This window comes from Scylla paramamosain, chromosome 7, assembly GCF_035594125.1.
Source record: "Scylla paramamosain isolate STU-SP2022 chromosome 7, ASM3559412v1, whole genome shotgun sequence".
Taxonomy (NCBI): domain Eukaryota; kingdom Metazoa; phylum Arthropoda; class Malacostraca; order Decapoda; family Portunidae; genus Scylla; species Scylla paramamosain.
In genome coordinates, this window is record NC_087157.1 from 31,974,596 (window position 1) to 32,002,069 (window position 27,474).

The 27,474-nt window shown below is 42.3% G+C and overlaps 1 protein-coding gene and 1 long non-coding RNA gene across 10 annotated transcripts in view; one reads left to right on the forward strand and one right to left on the reverse strand.

Annotated features, from left to right (window-relative positions):
- The window catches only part of LOC135102367 (uncharacterized), a 47,350-nt gene extending 24,561 nt beyond the window's left edge, over positions 1-22,789 (forward strand). For 2 of the 8 annotated variants that reach the window (XR_010269632.1, XR_010269634.1), the window contains 2 exons: positions 22,057-22,108; positions 22,476-22,789. This is a non-coding gene — a long non-coding RNA (uncharacterized LOC135102367). The other 6 variants (XR_010269633.1, XR_010269631.1, XR_010269636.1 and 3 more) reach the window with 6 other exon arrangements.
- The window catches only part of LOC135102365 (FERM, ARHGEF and pleckstrin domain-containing protein 1-like), a 66,608-nt gene continuing 60,220 nt past the window's right edge, over positions 21,087-27,474 (reverse strand). For both annotated transcript variants that reach the window (XM_064007496.1, XM_064007495.1), the window contains exons 21-23: positions 26,975-27,082; positions 23,569-23,693; positions 21,087-23,156 (exon numbers count right to left, since the gene is read on the reverse strand). In XM_064007496.1, the coding sequence (XP_063863566.1) occupies positions 23,036-23,156; positions 23,569-23,693; positions 26,975-27,082 (354 nt within the window). In that variant the 3' untranslated portion in view covers positions 21,087-23,035. The remainder of the gene's footprint in view (positions 23,157-23,568; positions 23,694-26,974; positions 27,083-27,474) is intronic.

The window sequence follows — 27,474 nt, forward strand, 5'->3', positions numbered from 1 at the left end:
TGAATATCACATCAGCCAGTGACTTGTATCGGGGGGAGGAGGAGGAGGAGGAGGAGGAGGAGGAGGAGCCCATTCATCAAGTTCATCAGAATACAGCATAGCCAGCGTCTTCCTAACCTTTCCCCTTCCCCCCCACTTTCCCCTACTCCATTATGACACTGGGCTCCAGGGAAGGCAGGGGGCGGGGCATCTTAAAGGTTACCCCCACCACCCACCCCTCCCAGCCTGCCCCTCTGCCCCAACACCTGGTGGACGTGGCGGGGCGCGAGGAAGAACATTAGGTCCTCTTTATATCAACACTGGAGGCTGGTGGGGAGCTTAGGGCGGGAGAATAGTAGTACTAGTGGTAGTGGTGATGGTGGTAGTGGCGGTGGTGGCGGTAGTGATGGTGGTGGAGGGAGGGAAGATGATGTGATCTGTATCTTTAATTCTGAACTTTTCACTCTTATTCGGATTCTCTTCTCCTCTCTCTTTCCTCGCTTCTCGCTCACCCCCCCCCCCCACTTCCCCTGCCGTTCCCCTCTCTTCCTCTCTTCCTCTCTTCTTTTCTCCTGCCCTCCCTTTCTTTTCCTCTTTCCTCCTCCTCCTCCTCCTCCTCCTCAATGTTTCTCCTTTAGTTCAGCTCTTTATTCGATTCTTCCTTCCTCAAACATTTGTCATCCACCGCCTTTCCTCCTACATCGTCACTTTCTTCCTTACCCTCCTCCTCCTGTCCTGCTCATTCTTCCACTTTCATTCTCTCTCCGTTCTATCCCCCCATTCCCTTGAAAAAAGAAAAGAGGAAGAAGGGAAAGAGAAAGAGAGTCACACCTTTCTCTTCTTTTCCTTCCTTCCCTTTCCTCTCTCGCTCTCGCCTTCCTCCCTCTTTGTGATTCATCTTATCGCATAAACGTTGGTAAACTGAGTCCTCTGAGTGGCGTAAATCGGATGCTGTGAGGAACGATAAACGTAAATCGAGAAGGATAGGATGAAACGGCGATGGATGAAGGGCGGGAGAGGCGGGGAATAGCGAGCAGGCAGTAGGAGGAGGAGGAGGAGGAGCAGACAGAAAGGAAAAAAGAAGAAAAGGAAGATGAGTGCTGGAAGAATGGATGGATGTGAATGGTTGAAAAGGAAGAGGAGGAGGAGGTAAAAATATAAGAGAGAATAGAGAAGGAGGAGGAGGGAGGGGAGGAGGAAGAAAGGTAGAAAGAGAGGAGGATGAGTGGTGGACGAATGTATAGATGGGAAGGGAGAGAAAGCGATAAAAATGTAAGAGGGAATAGAGGAGGAGGAAAAAATATAAAAAGGAATGGCAAGGAGGAGGAGGAGGAGAAAGGAGAGGAGGATAAGTGGTGGAAGAATGGATGAAGAAAGGAGGAGGAAGAGGATAAGATAAAAATGTAAGAGAGAACAGAGCGAGGAGGAGGAAAAAAGGAAGAGGGGAAAACAGGAGAGGAGAAAGAGAGGCGGAAGAATGAAAAGATGGAAAGGAGGAAGAAAGAAAGGTAGGAGAGGAGGAAATGACGGATGAATGAATAGATGGAAAGGAGGAAGAAGAAAAGCAGAAGAAAAGGCGGAAGAATGGGAAAATGGAAAGGAGTAAGAGAGAGAGAGAGAGAGAGAGAGAGAGAGAGAGAGAGAGAGAGAGAGAGAGAGAGAGAGAGAGAGAGAGAGAAATAAGATGGATAAAACAGAAGGAGGAGGAAGAAAAGGTAAGGAAGGAAAGAATAGGATGACAAGAAGAGGTGAAGGACAGAAGGTGGGAGAAATAAAACGAAGGAAGGAAAAGGAAGAGGAAGGAAGGAAGGAGGGAGGGAAGGGAAGCATCAAGGAGGAGTAAAGAAGGGAAGAAAGGAGAATGCGAGATGATAAGGAAGATTAGAAAGAGAGACAGAACAGATAAGAGCGGAGGGAAAAAAGGAAAAAAGAATTATAGGAAGTAGGAAAAGGAAGAAAGTAGAAAAGGAGAGTAGGTGGAATGGGATAAAGGAGGAAAAATTAATAGAAGGAGAAAGAGGAGGAGTAGAGAAGAAAGAAGAGTGAAATGGAGAACGACAAGGAGGAGAAAGAAGAAGGAAAGAAGAGGGGGAAAAAATATATATGGAAGGCGCCACAATAGAACATATTTCTCGACGACTCCCGCTAGAATGGCTCTCTTACCCCCGCAGCTCCCTTGAAGTAGAGAGAGAGAGAGAGAGAGAGAGAGAGAGAGAGAGAGGAGAGAGAGAGAGAGAGAGAGAGAGAGAGAGAGACCCACACAACCAATAAAAAAAAAACGCATGGACGAACGTACAAATAAAAAAATAAATTGCATACAGTACATACAAGGGCGGTTTCCACACACACACACACACACACACACACACACACACACACACACACTGATAACGCGGGAGTTGGGGGTTGGGGTCGACAAGCAGATAATAGAGCATGAGAGGGGGTGAAGGGGTGACTGCAAGATAACGGGGGAGGGGAGGAAAGGGAGGGGTATTGTGGTCAGGTTAGACAGACAGACAGACAGACAGACAGCTGGGGGAAGGACGGTGTATAGACGGTCACAAACGAGAGAGAGAGAGAGAGAGAGAGAGAGAGAGAGAGAGAGAGAGAGAGAGAGAGAGAGAGAGAGAGAGAGAGAATGCTGACAGAAGTAGACAGACGGACAGACAAACAGACACAAACAGAGGACGGACTGAAAAAAAAAAAATATTGAAATGGACGGACACACGCACACACACACATAACAACAGGGAATGGAATGGTGATGCTCGTGAACCGCTGGTGATGCACTCTGCAGTCCGCGCATCGACGACAGAGTACTGCACCAGCGGAGGAGCATTGCGTTGTGGCATCCTGGCGTCGTTTGGTGAAACTTTATTATGAAACGCTTTGCTCTCTCACCACAACTATTTTTCAAGGCCACAGAGATGACTAGCCGGGTTCTTAAGATGGTTTCTCCTGTTTACAGTGTTGAAGTTTTGTCAATCTGCCACCAAAACCGTAAAAACACCATTAAAAAACTGTGTAATTTTAACTAGAGTCTTTTGAAAGTAGTCGGGGTACAGTGAAGGAGTATTTCAGAGTAGAGAGAGAGAGAGAGAGAGAGAGAGAGGGGGGAGAGAGAGAGCTAACTTTAATCACATGCTTCCCTAAAAGTATGGAAAGCAAACCTGCGTGAATAATTTTGCTTTCTGAACATTAGTGCTCATTTTTTTTTACGTATATTTTCAGTTTAGTGGATTTTTTTTCTTTTTTTTTTTTTGAGAACTTCGATGGTAAATTTTGAGGTAGTTGTTTTAGCAGCTTTTTTTTTTTTTTTTTTTTACTAATGGAAGTTGATTTCTGGACATTTGACTTCGTAGACTTTTTTTTGTACGGAAGACTAAGCTTTGGTCATTATTTTCGCCTTGTTTCTTTCCAGAGCACGTGACAAACTCTACAGGGAGAGACTGTTAGGTAAAGTAAATTGGCCTTGTTTTCTTTTTCTTTAATCTCTCTCTTTCCCATTTTTCTTTCCTTTAGATATTTACCGTATCGGTGATTTTTTTTTTCATTTATACATAAGGCTATCATCATCATCATCATCACTACTATCATCAGCATCATCATCATCATCATCACCATAACCACCATATTGCAGAACAAAAGCCTTCCTCTATTTATTAATCATACATCCCTCACCTACCCGTCCATTCCAGGCCAAACGGGCATTTTTTTTTTTTTATGTAAGAGGGATTTTGGCCACGGGGAGCAAAAAAAAAAAAAAAGAACCCTGTTAAGGTGCCAGTCCCAAAAGGAAAGTCAAAAAGTTTTAGGATAAGTGTCTTGAAATCTCCCTCTTGAAAGAATTCGAGTCATAGGAAGAAGGAAATACAGAAACAGGCAGTAAGTTCCAGAGTTTACCAGAAAAGGGATGAATGATTGATAATACTGATTAACTCTTACATCAGGAAGGAGGACAGAATAGGGGTGGTGGAAATTAGAAAGTTTTGTGCAGCGAGGCCGCGGGAGGAGGGTAGGCATGTATTTAGCAAAATCAGAAGAGCAGTTAGCGTGAAAATAACCGCAGAAGTTACTAAGAGATGAAAGAGGCTGGAAACAGTCAGAGGAGAGATGTTGATAAGGCGAAATGTTTTTTTTTTTCACCGTCTGGAAGAGCGATTTGAATAGAATACCCCAATACATGTGAAGTCTTCTTTTTAAACTTGAATAGTGGATTAGAGAGAGAGAGAGAGAGAGAGAGAGAGAGAGAGAGAGAGAGAGAGAGAGAGAGAGAGAGAGAGAGAGAGAGAGAGAGAATCATCATTAACCACACAGCATTTCTGTTTTTATGTCCTTGAATATCGTGTTGAAAATTTTCTTGATTAAAAAAAAAACTTTCTTTTAGTTTAGCTGCTGCTGGTGTGGCAGTGGCAATGGTGGTGATGGTGGTGGTGGTGGTGGAGGGCGTAAGAAAAATTAATTAAAAGATAACCTAAACACCCTCACACCTGCACTTTAGCCTCGCCCGCCCCTTCCTTCCGCCCTGCAACACCTGGCTGATGGAGGGGCAGGCGCGGCGTGAGGGAAGGAGGAGAGCAGGAAAAGGATAGGAATATGTGGGAATTGAAAGTTGCAGGGGCGGAACTAACCTAACAGCTTCCTCCTCTTGTGCACTTCCTCCTCCTCCTCCTCCTCCTCCTCCTCCTCCTCCTCCCTTCCCCACGTCCACTCGACAACACAGACCAGTCACTTATTCTATGTTATTGACACCAAAGCCTCCCCCTTCCCTCCCATTCCCTTATTTTCTCTTTCTTTTCTATTTCCTTTTTACTTTTCCCTTCCTTTTCTACTTTTTTTTTTTTTGGCTTCATTTTCCTTTTCCTTACATTCCTCTCTTCTCACTTTCTCTTGATTCGTATCCCTTCTTTTTTTCTTCCCTTCCTTTCCTTTCCCTTCTCTTCTCCTCCCTCCTCTTCTCTCCTTTTCTCTTCTCCTCTCTTCCCTCTTTTCTCTTCTCTTCTCTTCTCTTCTCTTCTCTTCTCTTCTCTTCCCTTTTTCTTTCCTTCCTCTGATATTCCTTTAACTTCACCTCTCTCCTCTTCTCCCTTCCCTTCTCTTTTCCTTAGTTTCCTCTTATTATTGTTTCCTCTCCCATCTCTTCTCCTCTCCTTCCCTATTCCCTCCTTTCCTCTCTCCCCTTCGACCTACGTGTGTTTGTTTGTTGCTGGACACGTTAATAGGTTCTGGGTCATTCCGTCTCTCTCTCTCTCTCTCTCTCTCTCTCTCTCTCTCTCTCTCTCTCTCTCTCTCTCTCTCTCTCTCTCTCTCTCTCTCTCTCTCTCATCATCGTCGTCGTCTTCATCCTTCTCTATCTTCTCCTCCTCCTCCTCCTCCTCCTCCTCCTCCTCCTCCTCCTCCTCCTCCTCCTCCTCCTCCTCCTCCTCCATCTCCTCCTCCTCCTCCTCCTCCATCTCCTCCTCCTCCTCCTTCCCTCTCTCTCTCCAAACCTCCTTCATCCATCTAGTATGTTGACCATCGCTTCCCTTGAGAGAGAGAGAGAGAGAGAGAGAGAGAGAGAGAGAGAGAGAGAGAGAGAGAGAGAGAGAGAGAGAGAGAGAGAGAGAGAGGGGGGGAGGGGGGGAAAGGGGGATTACAGACGATATGTAAAGGGAACAAAAGTCACAAAAAGCGTATGCAGGTTCGCGATGCAGCCCACGGCGAGGCTTTGATCCTTAACTGGCCGTTTTGTGCTTGTGAGTGAACCAGGAACTGTGCCGCGATGATTACCACCACCACTACTACTACTACTACTACTACTACTACTACTACTACTACTACTACTGCTGCTGCTGCTACTACTGGTATTTTTATTATAGAGGAGAGAGAGAGAGAGAGAGAGAGAGAGAGAGAGAGAGAGAGAGAGAGAGAGAGAGAGAGAGAGAGAGAGAAATGGGACGGATGGACATGGGATGGAACCAAATATAAAATTGGATTCGGTAATATGATTAATCTCTCTCTCTCTCTCTCTCTCTCTCTCTCTCTCTCTCTCTCTCTCTCTCTCTCTCTCTCTCTCTCTCTCTCTCTCTCTCTCTCTCTCTCTCTCACCCCCCCACACACACACACACGGCGAGTCTTGCCGCCACACATCGTTTCATTCCACACAAGTTATTTCACACAAAACCACCACAGTTACTCCGCCTCGCCGGGCACAGCATTCCGGCCCCACCACTGACACAGGTTGGGCGGCGGCGGCCACGCTAACACTGATGAGGATAATTGTAGGGAGAACAAGAAAAACTAGTGTAGGATTGATGATAATTGATGGTGGTGCTTATTCTATTCTTTTTTCATATATGAGTGACAGCTAAAATAAAAGATAGAAAAAAAAGCCACTGAGGATGCCAGTCCCTAAAGAATAGTTAGAAAGATTAACCAAAAGTAAAGAAAGAGTTAAAGTCATAGGAAGTGAAGAAATATAGAAGCAGGCAGCAAAAGGGATGAAAGGTTGTGAACAATGGTTAACTCTTGCATTAAAGAGGTGGACAGAATAGGTGTGAGTGAAAGCAGGAAGTCTTGTGCAGCGAGGCTGTGGAAGGACGGGAGGCATGCAGTTAGCAAGATCAGAAAGACTAAGTTAACGTGAAGCTAGCGATAGAAGATAGCAAGAGATGCAACATTGTGGCGATGAGATACAGTTAGAATACAGTTAGAGCGGAGGAGTTAATAAGACGAAATGCAGTAGTAGTAGTAGTAGTAGTAGTAGTAGTAGTGGTAGTAGTAGTAGTAGTAGTAGTAGTAGTAGTAGTAGTAGTAGTAGCAGTAGCAGTAATTGTTGTTGTTGTGGAAGTAGAAGTATTAGTCGTAGTAGTAGCAGTAGCAGTAGTAGTAGTGGTCCGTGTTGCATTATCCCGGCACAGCTGCATCAAATAGTGACAGGCCGAACCGTATTGCATATACTCACTTCTGTTCCCTCATCTCCCATACACGTGAGTTATTGGACATGATGACACAAGCGGGAATCACGTGCGACCTTTGGCCCAACCTGGTTATTGGTCATTCCGCAGAGAGAATGTTTACATCACACGCTGAGTCCCGCTGCCTCTCTCCCACCCTTCACCTCCACGCGCCATGAAAAGTGACTGTTTTTACCATAAAGATCATCATTCTGCTCTACCGTACGCTGCGAAAAAGAACTGAAATACGCTTATCTCCTGAATAGCAAGGGAAAAAATGTGAATTAAATGATAAGTACTTCAAATTAAAGCCATTAGAGCAAACATATGTAAAAAAAAAAAATAATAGAAAATAGTTAATGCATTATATTGCGATTGCTTAATTGTCTTAATGGAGAATCGATCCTGAAGATAATGGCGTTAATTTTTTTTTTTTTTTTCCCCACAGCAGCATGAGTTAGTCTGATAATGAAGAGAGCGTGAGTGGAGATGTGGATAACGGGGACGCAGATAAGGCAATGTTTCAAAGCGCTTTCTGTCATTTTCTAGGCAACAAGAGGACACAAGGTTATTACTTCTTTACTGGGAAACCTCACTCCTTTCCTTTGTCATCGTATGCGTCTCTTCATCTTCAGTGTCTAAATTTCTTTAGTCCTCCTATATACGTGTGTGTGGTGTTGTGTGTGTGTTTGACCGTAGAGGACAGGAGGACAAGGTTGGACAAGGTTAAGTCTAGTTATTTTTTTTTTAGGTCGCTGCAATAGTTTGATCAAACCATAATAGGGATTTAGATTGCTCCTGAAAAATAAAAATCTTGGTATGAGCGGGCGGGCGGCTGGCCGTGGCTGCTCCCCGCCACACACACACTCCAGATAGCAGACTCGTTCAAAACGCGGCGAAACTTATCAGTAAAACATGACTTCGCTTATGAAATCGGTAAATGCTCCCTAACCCAAATTTTACCGAAAACAAGACTCAGAATTGGAGTTCATGTTGCAAGTTGAATTGGTGGTGGTGGTGGTGGTGGTGGTGGTGGAGGGCCAAGGAATGAATGGTACTGGAGGCCAACCCGAGGCATGACGGAGAACCTTTATCTCACAGACTCTGAGACAAAAATTAGTGTAAACTTTTCACAATGGCTGGAAATTGTTTGACTTGTTCTCATGATGCATCAACATTTGCCATGAATTTAAACTCGGTAACTCAATGTGTTCGTAATGATGTTTTGTACAGTGAAGAGCAAATTCGATGTGATGGGACCTGATTGGCTGTCGAGTGGTTGTGTTGCCTGGCGTATAAAGCCCCGCCATCACCCACCACTGGAGTGCGTTTGCCCAGCGGAGTGGTCTTCACTGTCTTGGCTCTCCAGAAACCGACATTTAATTACTGTCGATAACAAAATGTGATAAGAACATCGGTGGTAAAGTCATTGTCGAGAAATTTAAAGTGGTGCAGGACCTGATCAGTGTAGGAGCAGAGGCGAGCACCTCCCTGCCCCCGCCGCCACACAGGTGATTTGTCACTGTTTGTCCCGCCAAGTGTTACACAGCTGTAGGCTTGCATTACTACAGAATAAGAATACGTGCTGTCTATGTGTCGAGATTTGGTGGTTTCAATAATTTTAACAAAGCTTACAGTAATTAGTATGAAGTATTAAATATGTAAATCTTCTCGTGCTGTGGCGCAGCTGCTGCACTGTGGCGCTCACTGTGGCAAACAAACACCTTATCTTCTGCCAGATAGGAGTACAACTTTCATGTCTCTGCGATTAAAGTTCCTGAAATAGTCTTCAAACACGACCACTGAAGATATTTATCAAAATGCTTTCGTTTTTCGTGCAGTCAAATTAGTCAGACCAAAGTCACCTTTTGGTCGTGTCCCTCCCCCACCTGCTCCTCTCCTATCAGCCGGTAATGTTAGCGGTCAGGCGGGACTTGTTGTGTCGGTGTAGCAGCTGAGAGTGATGGCCTCGATATAGGTGAAGTCTTTTATCAATTTGAAGTGTTGCACCGCCAGGCATGGAAGAAAATGTTGAGTTTACTAAATTATAAACACGAGTTTAAAAATATATAACTATGGCGAATATTACATTTTTACCTGAAACATTGTAGAGGTTTTATCTGATCATTTTTATTTGTTTATCATTTAACCTGAATAAAATCAAGTATTGTCGCTGAGTTTCTTTTTTAACGGCCTCGAGTGACTATTTTACTTTGTCTTTATTGCCTTTACGCTTCGTTTCCAGTATTCTGCCTTTCACTGGTGTCCGACGAGCCAGTTATAGGTCTGTAGTGAAGTACAGCACTCCCTTACACTGGCTTCTTCCTTCACTCACGTCCCCTCATCTGCTGGCAGTCTGTACAGAGGCCTGATAGCTGATAGATGCTAACCAGATCACATAAAGGCGCACATAAACACAAGACAGGGAAAATAAGTTACCCGACCTCTGCCCCTGACTGTACAGTTGCCCCAAGGAAGCTTCAGAGTCTGTAGCTTCCTTGAGTTGCCTCTAGTACTGGTGCCGCAGAGTCCAGTGACTTAGTGTCTGAATGAAATGGAAATAAATGTTTAGACTGGTGATTAAACTGCTACATGTTGACAAGAGCAGCGCAGAGACCGAGAAATGAGAATGTGATGGATGGAAAGAGTTGGCGAGTATTGCATTTTATCTGAAACATTGTAGAGGTTTATCTGATTATTTTGTATCTGTTATATGGAGATAATAAGCAAATAATAACCAGATAAACCTCCACAACATATTGTATAGTTTGGCCTCAATTCTTACTCCGCAACAGCACCCACCACACCGCCTCCACGTGAAGACCATCCGTGTTGACTTGCAGTGCGGTCGTTACCCTTGATCGGTCTCTCCTGCTCCTCCCTCCACCATCTCCCTTATCGCCTTCTACTTAATCTCACACTCTCCTCCCTCCCTCCCTCTCCCCCTCGCTCTGTCTTGCCACCAACGTACGCTAAGGTGGCAATACCTCGAGTTATGTAGTGAGGTTAAACTCGACTTGTTGGATCAGATTCTCTCTCTCTCTCTCTCTCTCTCTCTCTCTCTCTCTCTCTCTCTCTCTCTCTCTCTCTCTCTCTCTCTCTCTCTCTCTCTCTCGCCTATTTCTCCTATTTCCTCCCCTTTTCTTTAATACCTCCCCTCTCTTCCCCCCGCCACTCAGAGGGAACACTTCTTATTGTTGACACAGGACTTCGTATTCCCATCTCCCCCAGCCATCCTCTCCCGCCCTCCCCCTTCTCTCCTTCTCCCCTCTTTCAAGGTCCCATTACCCTCTTCTTCCCCTCCCTGTCCCTTCACCTCCTTCCCTCCCTCCCTCTCCCCCCTCCCTTTCACTTAGCTCATCCATCTTCTTCCAACTCGTCCTATTCTTCCTCCTCCTCCTCCTCCTCCTCCTTCTTCTTCTTCTTCTTCTTCTTCTTCTACTCCTGCTCCTTCCCTCTCTCTCTCTCTCGTATTTCGTTTCTTTCTGTGTTTGTTATATGTTTTATTTTTCGTGTCCCTTTTTTTTCTCATGTTTTCAAGTACGTTCTTTAATGTACTAATTCTCTCTCTCTCTCTCTCTCTCTCTCTCTCTCTCTCTCTCTCTCTCTCTCTCTCTCTCTCTCTCTCTCTCTCTCTCTCTCTCTCTCTCTCTCTCTCTCTCTCTCTCTCTCTCTCTCTCTCTCTCTCTCTCTCTCTCTCTCTCTCTCCCTTCATACACACACACACACACACACACACACACATTCCAGTTCAAAATGAGAATATTCCAAATCTGTCCCGGAGAATGTTTTCAGATTTGCATTTTTATTGTGGACTTTGCGGGTCAGCACCACCACCACCACCTCCACCACCGCTACCACCAACATTCATCACCATCAACACCATCATCACCGCTGCCACCACAGTGAGTTATCACCACCATTATAGTGGAACATTATCACCACCACTAATTCCACCACCACCACCACCACAACCCTGCTGACAACAGAGGATATTAAATTAGTGAATTCTTCCTCGCCTCGTTATTAATCGCTGCCCAGGCGACGTGTGAGTCAAGCGAGGAGAATCAGATACTGAGTCTCTTCTTCCTTCCATTCCCTCTCGTCTGACACTCTCCTTCCTCCTCCGTAGCAGTGTTTCTTCCCAAAAATTTCCTTCTCTCCAACGCCAGTCTGTCTCCCAACGTCAGTATCTCCTCTACCTTCCCTCTCTCTCTTTTTCTCCAACTGCAGTCTATCACAACATACTCTCTCTCCACCACTCCAGTCTGCCTCTTCCAATATCATTATCTGCTGTAACCTCCATTTATCTCCCCAGTTCCAGTCCGTCTCCCCTACTCTTCCTCTTCCTCTTCCTCCCCATTTCCAAGACTCCCTCAACATCCATCTTTCTCCATAACCATTTCCCTTAATATCCATCCAGCCTTCTCATTATCACTATATACGTATATTCCCAACATCTTTCCCTCCCTGTCCTCAATAATTTTTTTTTTATTTTCATTGCTGGTTATTCCTCCTGCAACATTCTCGTCTCCCACTACCTGCTTCCTCCTCCTCCTCCTCCTCCTCCTCCTCCTCCTCCTCCTCCTCCTCCTCCTCCTCTTCCCCACTCACTCCTTTCACCTCGCACATTTTCTTCCCTCAACATCATCAGTCTTCCTCCCTAACTCTCTCTTCCCATCTCCAGCGCCGCCTTTCGCTCCTTAACACTCTCCCAGACACATTCCTGCCCCAGCACCACCACTCCTGCACCACCATTCGTTCCCCGTCTCCCCCTCCCTCTCCCCACACCACGCCATCCAAGCCCACATTTCCACCAATAAGGCTCTGCTATTCTCACGCTAAATTGAAATGCGAGTATCCTTCCTTTTCCCATTTCATAATAAAAAAAGGAGGAAGGATCCCGCAGGTCTTATCGTCTCCTGCAGGTAGCTGAGGGCTATGTAAGGTGAGCGGGAGCAGGAAGGCCGCGGGGAGTCTCCGAGAACTGGTGTCTGGCGGGATAAGCCGTCGGCAAGTTGGATTGCGTACTCACCAACTGTCACTCCTTGGTTTCGAGCTGAAGGTCTCCACTCATTCAGGTTTTCCCAGGAGAGGACGACTTCTCACGTCCTCCGCTGTCTATACCGCCACCTCGCCTCAATTCCTGGCCCTTCTAAAGCTTGTGTGTGTGTGTGTGTGTGTCTTGAATAAGCTGTGAGACACCACTCGTCATTTCATTTCCGCGGTCATCAGTGAGGCTTCCTTCAAGGGCGCGCGGCTGGCGACTTCCCTGCTTCCTTAACTTAATCTCGGCCGTCCGTTTCAAAAGGGAATTGGGGAGATTTGATATTGCGTAGATACATCAAAGGATTTCGAGAATATGGAATTAATTTATTTTCCTTGCTTCCTACCCACAGATTTTCTTCCTGGTTTTCTTTCATTCCTTTTTATTTGTTTATTACTTTTTTATTTTTTTATTTTTTTTTTTTTTGTTTCCTTTCCCACTGTTTTCGTGGCATTGACGGGTTCAGTTGCTCCCAGTTTAAATTTACAACAAGGTGTACTTTTCCAACCTGTCCAGCTTTTGTGCCACGCCCAGCTATGTTTCTCGCCACGTATAATGAGCAGGTCGTGTCTCGTAGGCTGTCAGTGACGAGTCAGTAGGGAGCTTTCAAAGATCAGTCAAATTTAGAAATAAGAATGATAGGTGGATAAAGGTAGATATATTCTTGCACAGAGACTGTCATGTATAAGAGTACTGGTTTTCCTCTGTCTTTCCTTATTTCCTTGTGTTTTCATGGCCTCTGTATTGCACTGTTAACCATCGTGATATTTCTAATAACTCACTCATCCACGTCTTTGCTCACCACTTGGCAAATAAGAAGGAAAGTGAAAAATATAAATGATAAGGTTTTGCTGTCGAATACTGGAGAAAGATTAGAATATCCACCAAATACTTCTCGTCCTTTGTCCCTGTGTATTGATATCATTCACCCATCGCTTACTGTGGTGTCACGAAACGCTGCACTTCCTCTTGGTCCTATTAGTGACTTGTAAATATCTTCATTCGTACATCAATAGTCATCACTGTATACTTTGACAGGCATTTTCCCTACAGGCCCTCAGGGTGTATTGCGAAAGAGAGAGAGAGAGAGAGAGAGAGAGAGAGAGAGAGAGAGAGAGAGAGACGTATTGAATATTCTGAGGAGAGAGGCTATATCTCATCCTCTCAGTGGTCACTTCAGCCAATAGTGTTCGCTGCCTCTAATGATGCCTCCATTGCAGCCTCCCCCTACCCCACCCCTCCCCCACAGTGCTACACAACCCATGTAGCACCGCACCACCCGCCTGCTGCCTCTCGCGCGTTGCCCTCAGCGTCACTCTTCACTAACTGTTCGTTGTGCAAGATCAAGTGATTAGCTATACTTTAACTCTTAATCTGTTCACCTGATCCAGAAACTTAAGACTTGTATTTTTGTTTATCTAAAAGGTTGACTGTACTTTGTGACCATTAGTGTTGTGTATTTTTGTTTATCTAAAAGGTTGATTGTACTTTGTGATCATTAGTGTTGTCTTCATAGTCCAAAATTTTAATCCCCGTTTATAGATATTTTTAGTTCATTTATAATGTTAATTATACCTTGTGATCTTTAATCTGTTTTCCTAATCCAGAAATTCTACTCTTTTTTTTATATTTTTAGTTTATTCACCCCAATCAGTAACTGGATATTCGAATCTTTGCTCCAGCTTTCAAATGCAAAATCTCGTCATTTACATGTTTAATTTCTTATCACAACTCCCTCATCGCCTTAACCTTCCTACAATGAAACATGTCACACACACACTCGTAATGGTTATCAGGAACGCTACTTTTTTGCGTTTGCTCTTTATTCCCTTTGTTCTGTTTTGTTTTTTGTGTAAGAGAAAATTTCAGCCAAGGGCAACAAAAAAAACTCTACTAAAAGGCTCACTGAAGGTTACAACCCCAAAGAATGTAGTCAAAAAGATTATTCAGAATTTGAGTATACGTGTCTTGTTTTGGTGTGAGGTTGGTAATGGAAACCGTGCCCGCGTTACTTCTGTCTAGTGGAGGTCTGGACTAGTGGTGGCGTGCTGCTGTTCCTCCACCACCGCCTTGTGCTGCTAGTCCATAAGGAGGCGGTGGTTTCGTTCCGTTATCGTTCACTTTATGCGGCTGCAGATCAAGAACCGATAACGTAATATTTTTTCCACCGTTCCCGTTCAGTAGTATATTCCCGTTAGGATATTAGGAAATTGTGTTGTGATCCTTATTCGTCTTTCTTATCGAATTATCGCCGCTTATACTGGTAAATTATTGGAAGATCCGGTATTTAGATTCATTCTTCATACAAATGTAAACTGCACTGATTAAATAAGGTTCTCTACTCGAAAAAAAAAAAAAAACTCTTATTATTCATTCATCATTCTGATATATATGTGTGTGTGGCCATTATCTCGCCATCACACATAAACCGAAGCACTACGAATTAGTGAGCAAATCTTTTATCATTTATTTCTCTTGTTAACTTGAGCTCTGTCTGTCTTCTTTTCTCCGTCCCGCCTTTCATCTTTCCTCCCACGAGCTCGCAGCATTAAAATAGGAATGTTGAGGTGCATCCAAAATAGATTTCACCGCTTGGAATTCTCTTCGGCTTTTACTTTTGTCTGCATCAGGAGAGACATGAAAAGCAACACTTAATTCAGCGTTTTTACTGCCGCTTTCATGTTTGTTGCTGTCGTTGTTGTTCTTGTTGCTATTGTTGTTGCTGTCGCTGTTGTTGTTGCTGTTACTATTCATGTTGTTGATTTTAGTAATGATAATAATAACAGTACCAAAAATAATAATAATAATATTAAATAACAATAATAATAATAATAATAATAATAACAATAATAATAATAATAATATTATTATTATTATTATTATTATTATTATTATTATTATTATTATTACTATTATTATTATTATTATTATTATTATTATTATTATAATTATTGTTGTGATGTTATTAATACTAGTAGTAGTAGTAGTAGTAGTAGTAGTAGTATAGTAACAGTAGTAGTAGTAGTAGTTTTCTCCTTTTTCCAGCAATGTTCTATGAGGCAAGTTTGTCGCGGGTAAAGTATTTTGACTTTTTTTTTTTCAAATGCGTGAATTTATACATACTATTCATGTTGGCACCGCCCCCTTCCCTCCATCCCGCTGCGCTACACACACACACACACACACACACACACACACACACACACACACACACACACACACACACACACACACACACACACACACAATCTTGTTATTGGTTAAGGGAGAATGTGATTGCATTCCAAAGATAGATGAGGGTGCACACGTGTGTATGTGTGTGTGTGTGTGTGTGTGTGTGTGTGTGTGTGTGTGTGTGTGTGCTTCACCCACGGTCGTCTGCTGATCTTGCGACACAGCCAGCAGTTCTTTGAGAAAAAAAGCTGAGAGTTCATTATGACCGATCTTTGGGTGGGACTGAGGCCACTCACAGCCACACACCGGGACAGCAAGGTCACAACCCCGCGGCTTACATCCCGCACCTACTTGTTGCTGGTGAACATTGAGAGGCCTCGCTAATGAACCGAGAGTGTACTCACTTCAAAGAGTGTACATTTTACCACTGCCATGATAGATTTGAGTATAGTGAGAATACAGATAATAGTAGTAGTCTGTATATCTCCTCCAGTGGGTAAATTTTACGTGAGAACTCAATCACTATAGTCCGTTCAGGTCCCAGTTTCACAGTGGTGACTTAATATTTTTCTCCATTACCAGTAACCGTCTCCATTAGCAACAGCCGCGGCCTCAGGTGTAGCCAACAGTGGCGTATCTGTGATGGGGAGAGCAGGGCACGTGGCCTGGGTGCCAATAAAGGTGGGTGCCAGTGTGGGCTTGTGACTTCTTAAAGGAAGTGCTTGTATGAAGCCTCACTCATAATAACAAAAATACAGTGTATATATATATATATATATATATATATATATATATATATATATATATATATATATATATATATATATATATATATATATATATATATATATATCCAGCATGTTCACTAAATATCTACCTAGGTATGAAGCTGTTTAAGCCAGAGATGAAATATGAACAAAATTTCACATCTCCTCTCTAGCTAAAGCTGTTTCTATGAAATTAAGCTTTCTAACTCATCTTCGCCTGTTTTTTCTCACGCCCCAGCTGCTAACTTTGTACAAGGGCTTTATCCGTCCATATATGGAGTATGCTTCACATGTATGGGGGGAAGGGGTTCCAATTGTATCGCTCTGCTAGACAGGGTGGAATCAAAAGCATTTCGTCTTATCAACTCTCCTTCAGCAGATGTTCTCTCTCACCGCCGCAGTGTTGCATCTCTTGATATTTTCTATCTCTGTTTTTATACTAACTGTGTGCGTCCCTTCCCCCGCGGCCTCGCTGTATAAGACTTTCTATTTTCTCTCACCCCTATTCTGTCCACCTCTCTAATGCAAGAATTAACAACTATTCTCAATAATGCATCCTTTTATTTTTTCCTCTCTCTGGTAAACTCTGGAACTCCCTGCTAGCTTATGTATTTCCTCCTTCCTATGACTTGAACTCTTTCTAGAGGGAGGTTTCAAGATACCTATGCTTTTATGCTTTATGGCTGCTGTAATTTACCATCTATTGCCTCATATTTCCTCCTTTGTCTGGTGCACCACTTCCACCTCACAGGCCCGATCCACTTCATGTTAATATCATGTTCCTTTTTACATAATAACTCGTGGAACAATCCACGTTTTACATATTTACTTTATTTCCAATATTATTTACCTATATATTTTTCTCTTCACTTCGTATCTCTTAATATTCATGGCCCATGCGCCCTTCCTTGCTTCGAGTGCCTTCCTGCATCCATTACTAAGCCGTCCCATTTCTCTCATACTCAGCATTCAAGAACACTTGCACTAGCTCTTTAACATAAATACCACATTTCATACCAACAGTTTTCTTTCCTACATTCCGTCTATATCTAACTCCACAAAATAATTTCTACATTACTTACATTTGTCAGCTTCTCCCTCACATTCTCAGCAAGCATCTCCATCGTAATCAGCTCACGCCCCACACGACCCTCTTCAGCGAGGATTGATTGTTTGATACATTAAATAAATAAATAAATAAATACATGCGCCGCAACATTGCGGTCATAGGGCGTCGAAGGATCCACGCAACCGACAAGCACCGAACTCTACAGTGACAGGCGAGTCATCTAACACCGCCAACCGCACTCCCAAGCCCCGCCACCACAACAAGTGTCTCCCTACAGAGAGGTCCTTAGCGGAGAAACACACTCGTATCTTATTCTTTATATCACTGTGCCTCTCGTAAACACCAAATCTAATGCGAGTGATTTGCTCTCTCTTCCATCTCTCGTATTTTCCTTGACATGCTGCGTTAACATGTTACTAATGACGAGATCCATCAGTCTACGCATTGTCCCGTAATTCCACGGCGATGCTTCCTGCTTCCAACTCTCCAGTTATTACTTGTCTGTTGAAATTTGACATCCTAAATCAGGTCATTTGTTCATTTTAATAGTCGATGTTTGAAGTGTTCTTGTCATAAATATCTGACCAGAGAATAAGTTTACCAGTGTGAAATGTAAAAATTATTTCATTGAATAATGAATAGTTGGACATATAATGGTAATTAACGGAAACCAGGTGACGGTCTCGCACCACATGAGGTCTGGCAGGAGAGAGCATGTTATTAAAAATGTTACTGAAGTCAAAGTGTTTGCCTTCAGGAAAGTATAAGGTGTAGATATAAAGTGTTACTCCTTGAGTCAGAAAATAACTGATGTGATGACAGGAAAGGATGTGGTATAATACAATGCTACTCAAAGTCAGAGAGAGAATGGGAAGCTTAACGACTTAACGCATATGTACTTGCGTAGTACATACGCACATGTAGGTTATATTATTATTAAAACATTATTAATAGCCTCCTCTCATCTGCAGAGAGAACAAAATATTAATTTTTATATAGGAAACAAATACAGCAATTGGTAACCACGAATGACGGGGGGTGGGGAGAGGACTGAGGAGCCAGTTGACTGGAAGCTGCTGTGGGAGGGAGACGAGCCTCGGCTCCACTAGAGGAATCACTCGTCATCGTCGTTACACCTCAATCTAAGTATTCCTTTCCATATTGTCGGGTATGTAGCAGCATTGTCTGTGCTGTGTTAGAGCTATATACGAATCTTGCATGCGGTCATATGTAGGGAATGTGTTAATAAAGGTGGTGGATGTACTGGACGAAGCCTGCCAGTGTGTCGTTACGACGCGAGACAGTTACCTCGAACAAGAAGCAGTCATTTGGAGTGGTAAATCACGTGGATAAATCTGATCATGTTTGTGGTTTACGTTATCTGATTTAATTAAGTGTGACTGTGAGTGACAGGCGAGCGCTCCAGTTGAAAAAGGAGCCTCGAGGCCAATCACTGCCAATCAGTCGTTGCTCTAATTGGTTGTTAGCACTGTAATAATCATTCTGTGGAACTGTTGACCCGCACTGGACCTTTTTGTGAGCCCAGGAAACTGTGGGTGTTAACTACTGAAGACAAGTCTCGGCGGACTGACTTAGATAATTTTTCCACATACGATTTCCCGTATATGTTGAGTTAAAAGTAGATTTAAACTGATATATACACATGCGCGGCGCACGAGTGCAAGCAGTGCACGCACGCATGTATACGCGCGCCCACGCACACACACATACGGTGTAAAATGAAGTGTTTTGTTTCCTCATGTTTTGTCCTCTACTGGCTGAATATTTTGTTCCATTATTTATTAAATGCTTGACAATACTCGTCACATTTTTGCTTCTCAAACTTTTAATTCCGCTCAGGGATTCAAGCTTTTTATGATTTCCATGAAAGATTTAACTCTGCATTCGCTACTAATGCAACATATTATTTGTTTTACAAATATTAACTTTTCGATCGTAATTAATATGTATATACGTTTTTTTTTTCCGGTCTACCTATTGCAGTCAAGTTCCAACCGCTAGTTGGATCATGATTACTGCAGTGGAACCTCGGTTCCTGTTTATGATAAATCGGTTCACGAGCAAATTTTTCGATTTTTTGTGCATCGGTTCACGAACGCTGTTTCTGTGAGCGAACGTACACAAGGTCTGTAATAAATGTCCGCATCCATCACACAATCTTAACTTGCGGGTGATTATCATATACTGGAAAGTCTTTTAGGTGTCAAGATATAGATGCAGGGATCTTATCTGTCCATGTATGGAGTACGCTTCACATAGTGAGGGGGGTTTCCACTCATACTGCGCTTTTGAACAGGATGGAATCAAAAGTAATTTGTCTTACCAACTCCTCTCCTGTGACTGTCTTCAGTCTTTCTCTCTTCACCGCAATGTTGCATCTTTTGCTCTCTTCTGTCGCTACTTTCACGCTTACTGCTCTTCTGACATTGTTAACTGTCAAGTAGTATTCATGGCATTCTTCTACTATCGCCTTTCTGTGCAAGGCTTTCTCTATTAAAATAGCTTTAATAGCAACATATTTTCCTGATCTAACATTCATATGGTGTTATAGACTGTCTCTGGAACCTTGGCTTCCTTACTGAAAGAAATGATCACTGAGATAAGGATGTCTGGGAGCCTTCCCGCATTTTTGCCAAGTTTGCTTTGCTCTGCACCTTGGCACCCTCAGTGTAGGGGTTGTTTCTGCAGTGTGCATGGTAACGAGTAATGACAATCTTCCTTTTCCTGTCTCGAGTTATTGCAAGGTGGGTAGATCAGCCATGACCATGAATCATCACAGTGCACCACACCACAAACATATATTTGTTGTTGTCTTTTCACTTAAACAAATCTTATTATGTTGAATTTGCATTAATATTTGAATGACTAATTCAGTCCTATTTAAAATGTGCTGCATTTGTGCAGGGATATAATTTCACAGCAGCCATCAGAAAGAGTATTTACTAAAATCAACATGATGTATTTGTCTCCTTCCCATCCTCAACCTGAAGCTCAAAATTAATTAGTCCAGTAAAATCCCTCTCATCCGGCATTCGAGTATCCGGCAGCTTCAAGTATCCGGCACATTTTTCCCCGAGCCTTAAAATCAATAAAAAATTAATGTGTACTCATAAAATCGATTAAGATTCCCGCGCGAGGCATACTTTGTCCCCTCGCCACCAGAGCGCACTGCTCCGCACCACCCGCGGCCCACTGCACTGTGTTTACTCAGTGACTCAGTCCCGCGTGTGTACTGTTTATTGCCTGATGCCTTCATCATGCCTAAAGTTGTAGAAAAGAGGAAGCGTGTTGTACTTACACTTAAGCAGAAGGTGGACATTTGTCGACGATTAGAGAGAGGTGAAAGCAGACAGCAACTAATGGCGGAATATGGTGTGGGTTCATCAACTATTTATGACATTAAATCCCAAATGAAAAAGTTGCGGGATTACATGAAAGCCACCGACACCCCAAAGGCAGCGGAAAATCGTCACACACTGCAGTATCATCGTGGTGAAATGATGGACAAAGTGTTATACGAGTGGTTCAGCTTGAAAAGATCAGGAGTCACAATTACAGGCCCAATGCTACAACTGTGTGTTGGTGAGTGTGAGGTGGCAGCGCGGGTGGCGACGCGCGGCACGGCGATCAGCTGATCTTTGCTATGGTAAGATGCGTGAGTGTAGGGTGGTGATTGTGGACATAATTTCACTTCTATTCAAGTATCCGGCATGTCGGCGGTCTCGTTGATGCCGGATAAGAGGGATTTTACTGTACTCTTTTTAAAGACAATCAGCTTATAGACTCTGTTTGCATTCACCTTCATCTCAAGATTTGCAAACTATCAAACTCTTCAGCAAAATTATTCCTGCTTTAAGGAGATAAGTAAGTCTTAACTTCCATTTGCACACATGCAATGACAGGGAAATTAAATCCTTCTGTCACAGCCAAACCCTTCAGGGAGTATTTAGGAGCAAGCATCAGATAAAGGTACTGTACCCAGTAAGATTAATCAAGGCTGCCAGATCCACAGTGCAATTGTTACTCTGTCAGTATGTCCACCATTAATATCAGGACTCCTCCTCCACAAAGGATAAACAAACTTGTACACAGGCTTGAATTTCATGACGGATTTAATGAATGACTATTCATACATGAATACCACCGCTATCTATTACCTATAATTCTCTGGGACATTAAAGCCTGAACACTGTCTAACTATTTATTGCAATAATACAGAGCTTAGGTGGTAAGGCAGCATGAAGGCAATGTAAATCATAGAAAAAAAAATATAAATGGCAAAGGTTACATGATTTGAGCACAGTGATATGCACATAAATAAGCAAAATAAGAACTGTATATATAAGAAGTACGTACAATAAATTTTATGATCTGACATCTCAACACTAACTCTCACAATCTACAAACAACTCATAAATAGATATTTCTTTGACAACAATTATAATTAACACAGTCCTGCTTTTCTTTATATCTTAGCTGCATGTGAAATTTCCTCCTGTAATTATAAATTTACACAAAAATTTGGGGAGGAAAAAAAAAATGGCAGATGCTATGAATTTCTTTAATATGAAACCACATGAAATTGTCTTTATTCAAGTGTTCATTCTGTACTCTGCATAACAATTGTCCCCAGAGGGCTTGTAAGTAATTTGTGTTAGATGGCACAGACAACTACCATACATTAGAGAGGAATCATTTCTAACCTATTTATAAGTCACAACATTTTTATACCATTTCAATTAAGAAAAGTGTAAAACCTAATACCAGGGCTGAAAAAAAGGCCTTCAAAAGATTCTTACACACACTACAAAAAAATAGTAATGAGCAACAACTAAATATGTATCACACAACCTGTGCCTGACAGTAAAGTCGCAATGTCACATTGCCGAAAGAGATTCTGCCGAGTCTTGTTGCACCATGAGTTTGTGTAGCAGTACCCTCTCTGATATGTACTTAAGCAAAATATTATTATCAAATATTAAGAAAAAGTACATGAACAGTATTAAAAATAATAATAATATAAAACTTTGCATTCAAATCTTGTTTCTTTCCACTTTGCTACAGACTGAGGTTTAATTCTCTGGCAGCAACACTTTGCCCAAAGTGGATGAAGACCGTAAGTAATGGAACACTAGATTTCTGACACTTGTATTGTATTTCAGACTTGAAAAATTAGTGATATGCTTTTTTCTGTCTAATTTTTCTACAACTCAATACATCACTATCCCACTACATAAATTTTTGGGCAAGTAACTTGCCAAATTGATATATAGCATTTTTTCTATAAATTACACAATTTGTTCTGTACTATTTACATGCTATTAACACTTACATTTTAGTTTATAATTAAATATCCCAGTTTTGAGGTTTTGTATAAAATTTAAGCTACAGTAATATGGCCAAATGAAGACATGAAAGTAGCATTATATCAAGAGTAATAAATTTCTCCACATAAAACATTTAATGGACTGTTTCTTCTGCAGAGGCCAGGTGGTGCCATGGGAGGGAGTCCAGCAGCAGTGGTACAAGTGGGAGCAGTATGATCAGTGCTCCCCTAGGGTGACTAAGGCACAAGCAGCCTGCTGGTGAGTGCTGCACAACACAAGTGAGCACCACTGACTGGTTGGTGGGAAATGTTTTATTCATCTGTTTTCTTTGAGTATTGTAGCCAGGTAGAACAATGCTACGCCACTGCTTTATTAATGAAAACACTCCCTTGAACTTACGTCATTAGTGCATGTTGTAACAATTTCAGACCACTTTACATGGTAAATTTTGAGTAAATGATTTATCTGGAAGATGAAAATCAAACTGCTTGCTACTTGCTTCATGCCCAATGATCAGTATCGAGAGTTCTTAATTAAAACTTGATTCTTGGGATATGGCTGCACCATGTAGCACTTACAGCTTAGGGTTTATCAAACAGGCCAATGCAGTGAGTAAGATTTAACTAATTTAATTATTGCTTCTTGTATTAGATTTATATCAGAACAGTATTTGGTTAAAGCTTAAGACATAAAAGGAGTCAACTTGTTTTCCTATATTACAGTCTTATGCTCTCATTTTCATTCTCCTTATGACTTGATGCAAAAATTCGGGAAGAATTTTGTGTTGCTGTTGATATCACTTCCATCCAGCGTGAAAATGTGAACTCAGATTCAGCTCTGGAATGAAAAAAAATAAATAAATAATTGTTACATGCATTTTTGACATAAGGAAAGAGGAAAAAGGAATGTTCACTCATATTGCCCCTGACAACATAATTTCCATAACAGCATGGAAGGGCAAAGGGGCACATGGATGGAGAAGGATCAAGATTGTGTAAGCAGTAAATTCAAGCACAGAAAAGGGAAAATAAGGATAATTCTGAATGAGTGCCTGAGGAAAAGCATGAGAGGGAGAGAAATTTTTTAGTATAAGTACTGAGGTAACAGTTGCAGTGGGAAAATGGAGAATGGGGGGAAGCACCTGGTGGCCATCTGTGCAGATTAGGATTGTTTTATTAATATATAAAGTGCACTTGTTGTCCCAGCCAGGATATGTGGTATAACTATTACCTATTACATTTTCACTTACCTGAAAAAGTATACATGATTCTTGAATTGCAGCTTAAATACAAATTCCTTTTGTATCTGGTCATCCTCTCCAGGAGTAGTGATGACATAGCCGAGGAGAGGAAGGGAGGCCAGTGGAAAGTCATCCTATTAAAAGAAAGAAAAAAAAATTGAAGCTGGTGACATTGGTGTGCAGAGGCTGCAAAAGAAATATCTACAGATGCAAGTGTATATAGAGGTTCGCCTTGGCTACCCATGTCACACATCAGGTAACATTCACCTACTACTACTTATGCTATGGAATTCATAAGTTGGCTCTATATAGGTTGGAATTTCACTGAAATTGGTAAGGCAACAAAATTATTCAATTGAAAAAAAATGGTGATTGTTCTGCAGTTTTTTCCAAGTTGGTGTCATGGTGTTTGTGTCAAGCCAGACCAGAACTGTATATTAGCTATATAATAATATTATATTACATTACATCCTGCTCTTAGGTCATCAGACTAAGAAGGCCTGCTGGTTCAGATTGTAGTTAGGTTAGGAGGTTAACCTTTGTGATAGCACCTCCCAAATATGATTGTTTTATTTTTATTTCTCTCAAATATCATAATTTTCCTTGTGCTATCTCTCTGGATTCTTCCAGAAACTATTAACTATTTTTGCTGTGAATCCAGAAACTATTACGTATTTTTGCTGTTTCAACACCATTGTTGTCAAAAAAGACCACCCATCATACTTTTTCTTTATATACATATAACTCCCACTTTGTCTTCTTTGTTCATATCATTTATCCCTATTTTGTCTTCTTTGTTCATATCATTTATCCTTATTATCGGTCCATTCCTTCTCTTGAACCAAGGTACTGGCAGGTAAGCAAATCATGTGTGTGAGTGCTATGCATCAGCACCTTCACACAAACTTTGTTACATTACAAAGACTATAAAGAAAATGAAGATTAAATTATTATTGGTGAACTTTTTGACAACAGTAACAATGAAACTGCAAAAGAAATACTATACAGTGTTTGGAAGATAAAGAAAAAGTGCAACACTTAGGAGAAATGAGAGAGCAGACTGCAAAAAATAAATCCAACAAGATCATGATCATCACAAAGATACTGTTGTTGCAAAGGATAAACAAACCTCTCAACCTTAAACCAAAACCAGAACTAGCAGCCCTTCTTAGAGCAAAGTGCAAAAGAGGATTTTTGAGAGAGAAACGGATTTAAAACTGAATATCTGGATCCTGCATGAGAATTTTCAAAGGGTTTTAAGTGATATTTCACAAACGTCACCATGCCCACTTGATGCTGACCACTAACTGCTCCCCTTTTTTCCCAACAACTCTGCTTCTGGCTATCACTACACTACATGACAACAGAGGTTTACAAATGAAGAGGCAAAGCTTTTGGATTGACTAAACTTAACTATGTGACTGAGACTGTCAGCATTACATGCCTGAGCCATTTATGACCTCCAAAAGCTGCAGCAGATTTTTTCTCCTATATCATTCCTGGAAAAAAACTGCAAATGGTATGAAGAAAAAGACCACTCCTGGGCCAAATAAACTAAACTTGTGTTTGAGAAGCATGCTGGTTTTGAGAGTTTTTCTTCATCCCACTTCTGCTTTATCCAACAAAAATACAAGGAGGGAGAAGTTTACTAATGCTTTGTGTTAGAGTTAACAGTGGCAATGCCACATTAGGCTACCTGGGTCGCCACCGCAGCTGGGTACGACAGTTCTTGACAGGCTTGTACACTGTTCAGCTTTACTGCTCACTCTCCGCCAATAAAGCTACACTGCCTGCCACCTTGTATCCCTCGTCATCATTGGTCCTAACTCAGCACAGTGAGTAGGATTGTCGAGTCATGTCCACACAGTTCCCAGCCATCATTCATCAGTGCCGACCCATCACCAGATTGTCACCCAACTTTGTCTTGCCTGAGTCTGCCACTACAAGTTTTCAACCCAGCACGTCTGCCACTCGGACTGGCGACTGCAGACCAAAGACCCTAAACACCTCAGCCCTAGAAAAGTGCAGCTTTGACATGGCCACAGCTGATTTTCATACGTGATGCTCCGTGGAAGACTGGCTCAGCTTCAACACTGTGAGTGACACTGATGCCACATGCTACATCTGCCTGCTGTGTCTCCCTGCCATTAAGAAGACTCTGGATGCCAGACTTTCACAGATGAAGTGGGATGCCCTATCACCAGCTGCAGCTCTAGACGCCCTCAGGAAACTAGTGCTCTTTAAGTCAAACCAAGCAGTGTGTTGGGCTGAGTTTTTCAACACAGTGCAGGCACCCAGCCAGCCAGTGAGGGACTGCTTCATCCAATGCTCCCAGAAGGCAGTAGACTGTGACTTTCAGTGCCCTAACTGTAGCCATTAAGACATTAGCAAGTACATGTTACTACACAAGCTAGTGGCCAGGTTATGAGAGCCCGCCCTTAAATGCGAAATCTTTCAGTCCTGCAAACAGTTCAAGGACATGTACTGGCTCAGAGCATATTGTGTGGCTTATGAAGCAGCACACAGAGACGCCATCAGCAATCAAGAAGAGCGAATGGCAGCCATCGAGTCAGCTGATGACGTCATGGCAGAGAACAACACCACTGCTGTTCGCTGTTTTGTGCATAAAACAAGGCACCAGCTGGTGTGGCTGGTGTGACAAACACCACACAACCTGGGAATGCAGCCTGCACGCATGGATCCCTGCTGCTCATGTGGAAGGATTGGCCACTTCCAGCAAATCTGCAAATCATCGATACAGCCCTGCCAGGAGAGTGCCACCAGTCAACCTTGTGTACAATTAATTGGCAATGAGGACAGTAAGTGGAGGAAAGCAGCACCTCATCACTGCTGTAGCAGAGACAGCTCAAGTAGGTATGTATGGCAGAGTGCCCATTCCTGTGTGACCTCAAAATAACTGTAGGCAGCCTACAGCAAAACACAGCTGTGAGCATCTAACACACTTTGCTGGTAGGTGCCTGTGAGTGACTGGAAGTATGTGAAACGTCAGCGCAGGCAGCAAGTCCACTCAAGCCTACATGTATATGTAGGACATGGAGGACATGTATCAGCTCTACCTCTCACTACAGGTGTGCAAGGTCCTAAAGCTTGTACCACACAACTTCCCAACAGGGCAGGCAGCAGTGAGTGCCATTGAGCCAGCTGAGGGAGCTCCTAACACACTGGCCAACCACACCCCCCTACTCCTTGACAGCCTTCTCCTAACATTTGTGTCTATTACTACAAGATTACCTCAGTAATGAAAAATACAAACTGCAAATTTGTATTCAATTTTTACCTAATAGAAAAAATACTGTGTTGGTTGCTTTGGGTTTGCTAGTGATCAGTACAAAAGTCATCCATATTTTTATGTATCTGTAGTATGTTAGCCTGATAAAAGGACATGAAACCTCACCTGGAAGGTCTTGTAGAAGAATAAGCAGAAGTTGGTAAACACAACCCACAGTTTTTGCCATCCCATGCTGTTTTTAAATTTGCGCAAGAGGTACCCACTCAGCTGATTCTGTAAATAGATAATGAATATATTAAGGAATAACCGCATTCAAGTATCAGCTCAGATAATGAATATATTAAGGAATAACCGCATTCAAGTATCAGCTCAGTATACAGTGTCATCTCTTTTACAGTCACAAGAAAACTACATGGCAATGTTCAAAGTACAAGATACTTATCTAATATGTAGCAGATTAGAGCAGGTAATTTATTTTTGTGAATGTTAAGAGCCATATACAATATGATGATAATCCCTATGGTATGGAAGATAGCTGAATCACACACCACATTCCTTACAAATCGCAAAAGGTAACTAAAAATGGTAGTACAGAGTAACAAGGAATTCTTTCTCTTATTTCATTACCACATTGAGACACTGATATATATAGGTACAGAGATACA